This window comes from Dryas octopetala, chromosome 7 (assembly GCF_963921425.1).
Source record: "Dryas octopetala chromosome 7, drDryOcto1.1, whole genome shotgun sequence".
Taxonomy (NCBI): domain Eukaryota; kingdom Viridiplantae; phylum Streptophyta; class Magnoliopsida; order Rosales; family Rosaceae; genus Dryas; species Dryas octopetala.
In genome coordinates, this window is record NC_141372.1 from 5613295 (window position 1) to 5625639 (window position 12345).

At 36.4% G+C, this 12345-nt stretch overlaps 2 protein-coding genes across 2 annotated transcripts; both read left to right on the top strand.

Moving 5' to 3' along the window:
* Nucleotides 1-5129: 5129 nt before the first annotated feature.
* On the top strand, nucleotides 5130-6514 carry LOC147278919 (UPF0481 protein At3g47200-like). Its single transcript, XM_086252239.1, has one exon. The coding sequence runs from the start codon at nucleotides 5130-5132 to the stop codon at nucleotides 6465-6467; it is 1338 nt and encodes a 445-aa protein (XP_086108365.1). The 3' UTR covers nucleotides 6468-6514.
* A 3571-nt stretch (nucleotides 6515-10085) lies between these two features.
* Nucleotides 10086-12008, top strand: LOC147278920 (BURP domain protein RD22-like). The gene is made up of 3 exons (XM_086250537.1): nucleotides 10086-10241; nucleotides 10363-10471; nucleotides 10742-12008. The coding sequence occupies exons 1-3, from the start codon at nucleotides 10203-10205 to the stop codon at nucleotides 11761-11763; spliced, it is 1170 nt and encodes a 389-aa protein (XP_086106663.1). The 5' UTR covers nucleotides 10086-10202; the 3' UTR covers nucleotides 11764-12008.
* The last annotated feature ends 337 nt before the right edge of the window (nucleotides 12009-12345 follow it).

Sequence of the window (12345 nt, forward strand, 5' to 3'; positions counted from 1 at the left end):
TTTTTTTTTTTTTTTATGGAAAATGATTATGAGCCTTAATCTGATGTGGCAATTTTATGTTATGCACTTAATTATTTATTTGCCAAATCATATTCTTACTTAGCAAATCATTTTGGTTTATTACTATTTTACCCTTTAAAATACAACCCTAAATCTAACACCTTGTTCATCTTATCTTTAATTTGCTGCTCCTTTTCTTCTAATCTGGGTCATCTTCTTCCACTACAAACAGAAAGATGATGATTTACAAAGACCTCCAAATCATGCACCCCCCCCCCCCCCCCCTTCTTCTAGATCTTGTATATTGTTTTCCCGGTTTTTTCCCCTCTTTACTCTTCTTCTCTTAATCATTCCAATCCTTGATCAAAGTTTATGAAATTGCGAAAATCTCTTCTATCTTTGATTTCTTTGATCAATTTCTCACAACATTTTTTTTTAATAAAAAATCTCATTGCAATTTTTATAACTTTTGGATCAAAGTTCTTATCGGTATTTTTTTATCAAAGCCTTCTACAGCATATTCTTGTATTCTCATTGGTTTCTTACATAAAGATCTCATAGCAAGAATTTAAGTTGAAATTCCAGAACATTAGATCAAGCCAGAGACAATATTTCCAGAACCCAAGATGTTTCTCACGCTTACCCATGTACCAAACACTAACCAAGTAGCTAGCTATACCTTCCGATCAAGTCTAGCAACCAAGTTGAAATCATCAATTCTGATTACATACAAATTGTGAAGTAAATTCTAAAGAAAAGTTACTATGTGAGAATTTAGGGTTCTACATTTTAGGCTGAAACTTTTTTAAGATTTTTAATTTGGGGTTAAAATCTTTATTATATTATTTGATTTTTAATAAAGCTTATTAGAAAGGTTAAGATAGTCATTGTGAAAGCTTATGTGGCAAGTGAATTATGACATATATTTAATGAAATTAAATATTTTAGCTGACATGGCATTGAGGCACCCTAGCACTTCCTTTTTTTATAGGGCAAGCTAGCAACCTTCCCCATTGTTCATTTGCCACATGAATTTCACTCACACAAAAACCTATGAATTTAATGTGTTGAAAAGTAAATTATTATTTTCACATGTTTACCCCTCATTAAGCAAAACCCATTTAATTTGAACTAATACCAAGTTCTCGTCCTCTGGATTGTGGTGCTTTCGGTTATGTTTGGTGTTGTTTGCGTGTGGCGGTGTTTCTATCGACGGCTCGGGATTGAAGTTGGATTGGTTGCGATGTGGTTTGGGTAGAAAGCTGATTGCTTTGGGGTTTTACTTAGGGTTGATTTTATTGAAGAAATTTGGGGAATTTGGTGGTTATTTTGTTTTTCTGTGGCAGTTGTTTTGATTGTCTTTTGTTTGTTTCTATATCTGTCTTTGGGACTTTTTTAATATCATGTTCTTTCGACAGAAATATAAAAAGAAACAAAATTTGAAATACAAAAAACAAAAAACAAAAAAAATGCTGAAAACGCTTCTTCTCCTCACAGCCGGCCAATCCAACACCAGCGACTGCTACCGCCCTGTCTGCACCGACATAAGAAACCACCCCTCATCTCTCACTCTCTCTTTCTCCTCTTTTTGTCTCTTTCCCACCTCTCTTTCTTTTCTTCTCTCTTAGTCACTCAAAATGGCTGCTACTACATCCATTTTAAAGAGTTTAATTATATAGAAATAACCCTAATCAACTAGTAGTTAATGAGTAGATATGCATACAAAATAAGGGTTTTACAAAATCAAAGTGACGCCACAGAGAAAGAGAGGAAAAGAGAGGGATGAAAAGAAAGAGAGAAGAAATGAGGGGATCGAGGTTTCCGGCACTGGCTCCGGCAGCTGGCTTGGGTGGGTGACTGGCTGGGCTGGGGTTCTTGGTATGTGGGAGAAGAAGCGTTTTCAGCTTTTTTTTTTTTTTTAATAATTTATTGTTATTATTATTTTGATAAACCTAGTAACTTATTTATATGTAAATAATTATAAACCCCCAAATCATAATCTAATAAATTCATAGCCTCCACCCATTATTATGATTATTTCATAACCCCTTCTTTTGCTTAAATGTTTCCCTAAACCCCCTAAGTCAACACATGTTGACTAGTATTTAACTTTATTTTTTGGTAAATACCGGTTGTGCCCTTTTTTTGGTTTCGCCCATACACAACAACAGAACAACCATACACAACAACCATTCTCTCTCTTTCTCTCTCTCTTCCTGGAAATGACGAATAGAAAAACCCATCAACACTAAACAGTCACCAGCCAGCAGCACGAGCTCTTCCTCCTCCTCCTCCTCCTCCTCCTCCGACGATCTTCCTCCTCCACTGTCACCAAACCATACCCGAGATCGACGACTATCTCGCCGAGGCCAATCTCCCTCGCCGGCGATCCGTCAATTCCGGCGACGACGAAGTGTCGGACCAGTTGGGTTCTTCTCACCTCTTCCTCCTCTATCTATCCATGGCCTTTTCTTTCCCATAAAATCCACAGAAACCCAAATGCAGCCCGAAGTCCGATCGTCATCTCCGGCGGTGACTTCGCGATTCCGGCGACGTCGTAGCCGCTCTCCACTTCCAGAAGCTTCCTCTCAACGTGGTGAGTGTGATGGTGGTCTCCAATTCTCCAACTGACCACCGTGGACGGCGAATCGACGCCGAGAAGGTCTGAGACTTATCGCCGCCGTTGCCGGCGATTCCGGCGGCGGATTGAAGTGGTTCCGGTCTCATTCTTCTCCCCTTGACAGTCTCTCTTTACTGGTATACAAATTTTGGTTCAATTGCATTGAATTTCAAAAGCCCTAATTTGAAAACCCTAATTTGAAATTGATTTGTGAATATGTTTATGAAATGTATAATTTGTGAATCTATTTTAATTGAATTTGTTATTAATCGGATATAAATGTGGGTTTTTTTAATTGATTTATAAGTATATACAAATTTACTTCATTTATTGATTAAACAGTTTCAGTTCGTGAAACAGTTTCAGTTCGTGAAACATGAGTTTTAAATGAATTTTGAATGAAATTATAGTTCTGAAATATGATGAATCAAATTTGCAGGTAGAAACAGATCGAGGCAGTGGCGGCTGTCGTGTACTCGTCGCGCGTGAGGTGATCGGACGACGTTGTATTGTTGGCTACTCCTCTCATCTCAATGACTTGTTGTATTGTTGGTTTTTTTTTTGATAAGGTTGTTGTGTTCTTTTTAGTGAAACGGAATTCAGTAAAGGTATAACTGTTTTAGTGAAGTGTAATTGTTTTAGTAAAGGTGTAATTGTTTTTTAATTAAGGTGTAATTGCATTTTAGTCGAGGTGTAATTGTTTCATCACTTAATTCAATTTCAGTAAGTGAATTCATAACTGAATTCTTCAATTTAGTGTAACTGAATTTCTGAAATTCAGTTTCAGTGTAATTGAATTCTTGAAATTCAGTTTCAGTGTAATTGAATTCTTGAAATTCAGTTTCAGTGTAACTGAATTTTTGAAATTCAGTTTTAGTGTAATGAAATTCAATTTCAGTGTTTGATTTTAGTTTTAGTGAAATATTGAGTTTTAGCAAAAACTTCAATTCCAAAAAAAAAAAAAACAGTTTCACCAAAATACAGTTACAGTGACGTCAGCATGACTCAGCGCGCGTCAGCATGCGTCAGAAGGGTAATTTAGGATTATAAGTTTTAGGGGGTTTTGAAAGAATTTCTAGATGGGTGGGGGTTTAGACAAATTTTTTTAGTGAGTAGGGTGTTTAAAATTAGGCATTACTTGTTTATTATTATTATTATTATTATTATTATTATTATTATTTTGATAAACCTAGTAACTTGTTTAGCGGATCATTGTGCAATTATTAAGGGAAATTACCTATTTTTTATTTTTTGGTCAACATATAAAATTAAATGCATGGAAGCTTTACTCAGCCTGTTCATTTTGTTATTTGGTAAATTAAAGCAACTTGTTTCTATCTTGTTCATACACAAAGCTGCCCATGATTGTGCTATTAATTAGAGAAAATTTCTACTTCATCTACCAGAGGAGTAAACCATCTGCATTGAGCTTTTCTAGTCATCTACCAAAGGCAAAACAAGCTTGGTTTTCTTATTCGTAGCAGGTGCGAATTTGATTGATCCCTTAATTAATTTCCATCTCTGTCTTTCCTTTTTCATGAATTCATAATGTTTTGTCTGGGTTGTATTCTTCTCCATTGCTATATATATGTATATATATATATATATGTTTGCACATCCATGTTCTTCAAGCTTTAAGTTGACTCTAGTGTTTCATGATAGTTGGATTTTGGAACTAAGCAAAGGTAGGTTATATATGGGAATATTGTTCTAATTTCTTATAATATGGAACTTTAGTTTGTCTTGCTATATATGTTTTGATTCTATGTTAACAGCGCTGTTCAAACTTGCTATGTTTTGATTGGAGGCTAACTCGGGTTTGGGTTTTTCCAGAAATATTTAATTAGCAGCCTAGCTATGTCTGTTGTATACGAGTGCCTCAAATTCATATTGTTTCTCTTATTACCAACAGATCCTTTTGTGTGAATTTGGAGCATTAATTTCATAGGTGGGATGCAATGGGTTGCAAGTATTAAGGTCTTGGTGTGTTTGCTTTTATGAGTTGCGTAGAGGTATATAATTGCAGTGTTTGGAATTTCTTGTTTGGATGCCAAGAAAGAACTAAGAAAATCTCAGAGAGAATAGAAAATGTAAGAGAGAGAGAGAGAGAGAGAGAGAGAGAGAGATAATGCTTGTGTGTATTAAATCATTATACAAAGTCACACACAGTAAAGCTATTATAGCTGAGCTTCTAAGCTTAAACAAACTAACAGCCTTACAACAGACTAACATTCTAACAACAATTCTAACAGACTAACAGCTGACTAACAAATCTGACATGGCATTACAGCTGGAAAATAATAACAATAACCAGGTTTATTTTTAATACTCTAACATTTCTCACCCATCTAGTTGATTTCATTTCGCATTGTGTGATTGCTTTTAAATTTCTGGTTGTAGCACATGTCATCTTGCAATTCTAACAGTGATATATGTGTTGATCGTGGTTCCAGTAATTTGCAATCATCATCGTCATCTATTACAACAGCACCACATCATAGTAAGGAAAATGGAAGGAAGCAATGAAGCTGCCCCAAATGACATAGACAACCCCTACGGTCCATTAGAAACTTCAATGACAATAGAGTTGGATCGCTTGTCTTCCTTGTCCTCTTCCTGTTGTATCTACAGAGTTCCTCACAGACTGCGGTGTGTAAATGAAAAGGCCTACACACCTCGAGTAGTCTCCATAGGCCCACTTCACCATGGCAATAAAGCCTTACAAGCCATGGAAGAGCACAAAAAGAGGTATTTACAAGATTTTCTACGTCGAACCAAGGTAAGCTTGGGAGATTGTATAAAGAAAATAAGTGACCAAGAAGTGAGACTGCGCAATTGTTATGCAGAAACCATTGAGCTTAGCAAAGATGAATTTGTAAGAATCATCCTAGTGGATGCCGCCTTCATCATTGAGTTCTTCTTGAAGTACTGGTTCAAGGAAATTACATATGATAAAGACCGCATATTTAACAAACCATGGATGGCAAGGGACCTATATACTGACATGTTGTTACTTGAAAATCAGCTGCCATTCTTCATTCTTGAAGATCTACTTGACCCAAACCATATTACAGTCTCTTCTTATTCTAGCAGCGGCAGTACTGAGAGTCCTTCAATAATTGATCTTTCTCTCAAGTTCTTCAAGCAGTTTACTGGCATGCAAACAGCGGAAATGGAAGAGTACAACCTGAATAGAATACGTTCTTCTCCACCTGAAGTAAAAGTAGAACATTTTGTTGATTTTGTAAGAATTCTATCTCAACCATGGAAAGATGGAGAGCGTATGAAACTTGAAGCTATAACTGCACCCAGCATGACAAAGCTGCATCAGGCGGGAGTCAAGTTTAAGGTGGGAATATCAACCAAATACAAATTCGACATAAGATTCACTGATGGAATTCTGGAAATTCCAAAATTACCAATTGGTGATGAAACAGAGCCCATATTCAGAAATCTTATTGCCTTGGAAGAATGCCATGGCATTGGGAGTCGTCACATAAGTGCTTATGTTAAGATGATGAATCGTTTAGTGGACTCCCCAGAGGATGTGGAGTTGCTTGTTGACTACGGAATTGTTGAAAATAGGATAGGTGACAGCATTAATGTTTCTACCCTCATTAACAACCTTGCCATTGGGGTGTTTGGTGGGAATGACTTCTATTATGCTAGTCTTTGTGTAGAACTGAACAAGTACTGTGATTCAACGTGGCACAAATGGAAGGCAAATCTGAGACAAAAATATTTCAGAACGCCATGGGCAACTATTTCGGTCATTGCAGCTGTTGCTCTCCTCATACTCACTCTCATACAAACGATCTGCTCTATTATCACTGTGGTTAATAACTAAGCGGGTGCACCAATCACATTATTAAGTTGTACGTCTCTCCTCGTGTATCCTCCCTATTAGTATTTCTTTCCCACCAACTTAATTAGAGGTAAATGTCTAGTCTTATAATTGAGAGAGAGAGATTGAAGCAATTTCTGCATACTTGTTTTATTAATTTGCTAATGAACAGTCGGATGACTTGTCTCCCCATGTTTATTCGAGTTGTATCTACAGAGTTCCTGAGCGACTACACTACTCCTCAGATTGTCTCTATAGGCCCACGTCATCATGGCAAGGAAGGCTTAAGAGACATGCCATTAAGTTTAGCAGTACTGATGAATTTTCAGTATCATTCTAACGGATGTCGCCTTCATCATTGAGGTCTTATTGAGGTGCAAATTTCCTGTTAAATTACAGGATAATAATGACCGCATATTAAAGGAATGAACCCCGTTTGTTACAATTACCGCGTGACATGGGGCATGACAGAGCTGCAACACGGGTCAGAGTCAGGTTTGATTTTGAGCCAACCAACAACTTATGTGACATACAATTCACTGATCGATGATGGGATTCTGAAAATTCCAAAAATAATAATAAGGGACGAAACCAAATATTTAGATTGTCTATGGCAACATCAACGAACCTTAGCTTGTACGCACTGTCGTTCAAACGGTGTGCTTTCCAATCCTCTGTTTAAATGTGTGTGAAAAGTTTGCCAATTGAAGTGAGTGAAGAGATCGAGATTTGAAGAAGAAAACAAAAATAAAAGGTTTGTATGTTGATGAGTGTGGGCTATTTTGCCAGTGAAAGCGTGTTGTGTTCGTGTAAGATGGTACCAGGTATTGCAGAGTGATTGAAGTCAATTAAGTGCTTGTTTTATTTGTTTGTTTGTGCGTTCAGTAGTGAGATTCATGATATATGTGTTGTTGAGGCTTGTAACTTTTTTGTTTTTTTTGGAGAATAAGAAACTTCATTCAAAAGCTTAAAGTTGGATTACATCAGAGGAGAGGGTTGAATGTGCAGCCAACTAGGTGCCTCTTCAACCCAAGATAAAACTCAGAACAAGAGAGTGAAAACTTGGCTACTGCATGAGCAGCCATATGGCAGCGGCGAGAACGCCATTGACACCCAAAAGAACGAAATTGTAAGCTCAGACATTTGGCTTCATTAAGGAGCTCTTCATCAACCCCATAATAGGTTCCACCATCACCCATCTTTGTCACCACTTCTTGAGCATCAACCTCCAGCAATACATCATGAACACCCAACTCGATCCCAGGCACATCGAAGCCCCACATGCACACACAGCTGCAAGCTCTGAATGAAAAGGTTGTACCTGCTGTGCAATGGCAGCCATAAACTGACCCTGAGAGTCACGTATAACAACACCAGCTCAACGGACCCCCGAATGTGCCATCACTGCTCCGCGCGTCCACATTGATTTTGACAGTGCCCGGCGGCGTTGAGGTTTGTAACTTAAGTTGCTAATGAACAATAGCTGCTATGTATTTTAGATCTTATAAATAAACTTGATGGTAAAGAAATTGAAAACGATATTGTGTTTTCCTACTTACTTTTGAACTTGGATGTTGGAATTTCTGTGAATAGAAGAATATAAATTGCACAAATTTCAAGTTTAGAAATTTCGGAAAATGCATGTCAATTTCATTTATATCTATTTTCTTACAAAAAAAATCTAGCTTACCATTTCATATCTATCAGTATTTTTATATCCAAATAAATTAACAATATCAGTTTTATATAAAAACTAGAGTGTAAATACTTTTACATATCAGATTGGATTTATTACATAAATGTTGTCTAGGCTATGAGGGTTGTGTACGTGCAAATATCATCTAGAAATTTTTTTTCACAATTTGTCTTCCAATTTTTTAAAACAGAGCAAATTTACCATATGTAGTCAAATTTTCTGTTAAATCAGAATTTTAAATAATTGAAAATAACATAAAATGTCAACATACATACACACGTATCAAAGCTAGCTTCTTGGAAACTTTGGGGTGTAAGTTTTAATGATGAACCACTTACGCACCTCCAATATCAAGCAATGAATAATGAAAGGAATTTATTCTAATAAATGTTTGTCATTAAGTAATTTTCATCACATCTTTATTAGTATACATTTATATGTCTATTTCTTTCATAGCGTGTTAATGAGAGAAATAGAAACAATATGTATACGTACATTTTGTTATATAGAAAGCAAATTTGTGTAATTTAAGGATAACAATTTTCATTTAATCATTTCCTTTAGCCCATCCATTGAAAGATTTTGAACTCTTTCTAACATGTTTTTAAACTTGAAAAAGATTGGAATTGACAAGTATTTCTCTTCATTTTATGTTAGAAGAGTCACAAGTTCAAATTCCCCTCCTAAATATGGGGAAAAAACCTCTAAAAAAAATTAACATGAAGAATTATGTCAACAAAAAGTGATCATAACAATTATAGTGGACAATCCAAAAGACTTCAAAATATGTTTAGTATACTCTATTTGGCCAAGCATTTTTCGACTTTCAATGGTTACTTTACTTGTGACTTCTCAAAACATATATATATATATATATATATATGTATATATATATATATATCCAATATTCCAATGGCTAGCTCCAAAATAAGCCATGTAATTAATAAGTTTTAAACACCTTTTTTCTACTCCTTCACCTCACATGGGTTTTTTTTTTTTTTTTTTCTAGACTGAAGTAATGTTTTGACAGGGTAACAAGTAGTGATCAAATGACACCACCGAAAAAAATATCTAAATTCCAGAATATGATGAACATTTCCCTAGCCTCTCTCTTTCTTTGTGTAGGTGAGATTTGGCCCAAAAGAAAATGTGTAAAAACTTCTTATTTGCAAATATTGTAGAGAAATCATATATTTTCTCTAAACATGATATTTAACTGCTAAACAAAATGAAGGAAAAAAAATATCGACTACATCCGTTTTACACAAATTTCCTATCACGTTCAATCCTTTACGTACATATTAGTCATGTGACCAATCGTGTAAAGAGAAAATTGTATACAAGGTTGCAACCAAAAATTTATCCAAATAAATGCATATGATCAAATACTAATGTGTACATCACATATATTACTTCTCTGAAAATAGAAAGGGACATGAAAACAAACAAAAACGGATTGAAAAATAAGTGGTGACATCACCAAATTATGAAAGAAGATGACTTGCAACCTCTACTAAACCCTAATAAATGGAGTAGTTGTTCGTTTAGTTTGATTGAATAATAAATATATATATATGCAATAAAAGATTGCTCTCCATTCTCATATTTTTCTCTCAAAATATACAAAACTTATGACAAGTCCAAGTGATATTACATTATTACTAGACCTCACTGAGTGACAAATGTTGATTTGAACACTAACTCCTTCAACTGTTTTCTTTCTTTGTTTCTCATCAAGCACTTGTCCAGTTCCCCCGGCCCCCACCCCACCTGTCCCAATTGACATAAATGAATTGAAGTGAGTGAGCCATGGACAGTTGGAGTAGTAATTACAATTGTCGACAATGCTGGTGCGTGGTGTGTTAGTGTTACTGCTGCACCGGCCCATCACCTTGAGCCTTTAGGCTCTAGTACAGAGTATAATTCCCACTATAAATGTTGAAGCTACTTGCTCTTTCTTACCATATAAGCTAGCAAGCTCTGAGTTTCTTTCTTGCTTCATCCACTACTAGTTTTGTTTCTGTTTCAAAATTTCAGTTTCAATGGGGTTTCGTCTCCCACACATCTTTGCTTTTCTCACAGTAAGTTCAGTAATTTGATTTTTTTTCCATCTCACTGTCCATGAAAAGCATTTGGGTTTGTTTGTATTATCTACTAATTTCATTTTTGATCTCATACTGATGAGGGTTTCGAATGTTGCAGCTCGCTCTGGTGGCAAGCCATGCTGCTCTACCACCTCAACTTTACTGGAAAACTGCCCTGCCAAACACACCAATGCCAAAATCTCTCAGTGAACTTCTCCAACCTGCAGGTTTGTGTTTCGAATCTCAGAGAGCTCCTGTTCTACCATTTTACTTTTTTTTTTAGGGGTCAAAATTCTACCATTTTACTTGATATGACGTGTTTTAGAATTAAAAGCCACAATAGTATTCATTGAACAGAAAATTAGAGTTATTTGTACTTTCTTACATATATGCCAATAAAAGCCACAATATCTGAAAAGTTTCACAAACATATCTCAGTTATAATTAAATCTCACTCATCTTATCACTTGTTTCCATTTATGTTGCTAAATTTGCAGACTTGATCGAAGATAAGAGCACCTCTGTTGAAGTAGGGAAGGGTGGTGTCAACGTTGAAGCAGGAAAAGGAAAGCCAAGTGGTGGTACCAATGTCAATGTTGGCAAAGGTGGTGGGGTGAATGTGCAAACTGGGAAAGGAAAGCCAGGAGGCGGTACCAGTGTGAATGTAGGCGGCAAAGGTGGTGGTGTCGGTGTGAACAGCGGAAAGCCTGGCAAGAAAACCCATGTTGGTGTTGGCAAAGGAGGAGTGTCTGTAAGCACAGGTCACAAGGGCAAACCTGTATATGTTGGAGTATCACCAGGAAAAATCCCATTTTTATATAAGTATGCTGCCACTGAGAATCAACTCCATGAAGACCCAGGCGTAGCTCTCTTCTTCTTGGAGAAGGACATGCATCCTGGGACAACAATGAACTTGCACTTCACTGAAAATTCAAATACAGCAGCTTTCCTGCCACGCACTACTGCAGAATCGATCCCCTTCTCATCCAAGAAACTGCCAGAAATTTTGAATGAATTTTCAGTGACACCAGGATCTGTGGAAGCTGATGCAATTAAGCAAACCATTGAAGAGTGTGAAAATCCAGGCATTAGAGGAGAGGAAAAATATTGTGCCACCTCTTTAGAGTCAATGATTGACTTCAGCACTTCCAAGCTGGGAAGAAACATTCAAGCAATCTCGACAGAAGTGAAAAAAGGAACCACCATGCAGAAGTACACAATAGCTCCTGGAGTGAAGAAGATGGCAGGTGACAAATCCGTTGTGTGTCATAAGCAGAACTATGCGTATGCTGTCTTTTACTGCCATGCAACAAAAACAACAAGAGCTTATACAGTACCCCTGGAAGGTGCTGATGGGGCGAGCGCTAAAGCAGTAGCAGTCTGCCATACAGACACATCAGAATGGAACCCAAAACATTTGGCCTTCCAAGTGCTCAAAGTTAAGCCAGGAATCGTTCCCATTTGCCATTTTCTTCCCAAGGATCACATTGTCTGGGTTCCAAACCAGAAAACCACATGAATTCAACCCATCAGTTCCACCTGATCACTTTGCATAGTTTCAATGGCAACAGTTCGAAAATCTACCCAATTACTTCTTGCCACTATGTACTTAACCTATACTCATAAAGCATGCTATAGCAGGCATGTTTAATATATATATTCTGTTATAGATAATATATATTCTTGGCTTTGTAGTCTCCAATGGTTGAGTGGTGAATTCTTGTATCTGCTCCAATAAAAAAATCACATAAGAATGGGCTTGTAATGTAGAGAAACCTTTATTTACAAGAAAGACTAACCATTAATTAGACAATTAACTGCCATAACATATATTCATTAAGAATGCAAATTTCGGTTATAGATAAACACACACAAGCAAACAGAAGAGTAAACGTAAATAAAATTCTCAGCTAGACAACTACTAAATGCTCACATAATATACACCAAATTACTTCCAAACAAATCATTTAAACAAACTTACTAGCCATCCCACTAAGGTCACTACATCCAGCAAATCTCATCAGATGACATTCTCAGAAGTGAACATCTTGGATGGCTCCAAATGTCAACCAGATCACTACATCCTAAAAGCTTGAATACC

What these genes read in the sequence shown, in the direction of transcription:
- LOC147278919 (XM_086252239.1), top strand. Translation starts at nt 5,130, where the DNA reads ATGGAAGGAAGCAATGAAGCTGCCCCAAATGACATAGACAACCCCTAC.
- LOC147278920 (XM_086250537.1), top strand. Translation starts at nt 10,203, where the DNA reads ATGGGGTTTCGTCTCCCACACATCTTTGCTTTTCTCACA. An exon ending in ACATCTTTGCTTTTCTCACA is followed by an intron (nt 10,242 to 10,362) that starts GTAAGTTCAGTA and finishes CGAATGTTGCAG; the next exon opens with CTCGCTCTGGTGGCAAGCCA. An exon ending in TGAACTTCTCCAACCTGCAG is followed by an intron (nt 10,472 to 10,741) that starts GTTTGTGTTTCG and finishes CTAAATTTGCAG; the next exon opens with ACTTGATCGAAGATAAGAGC.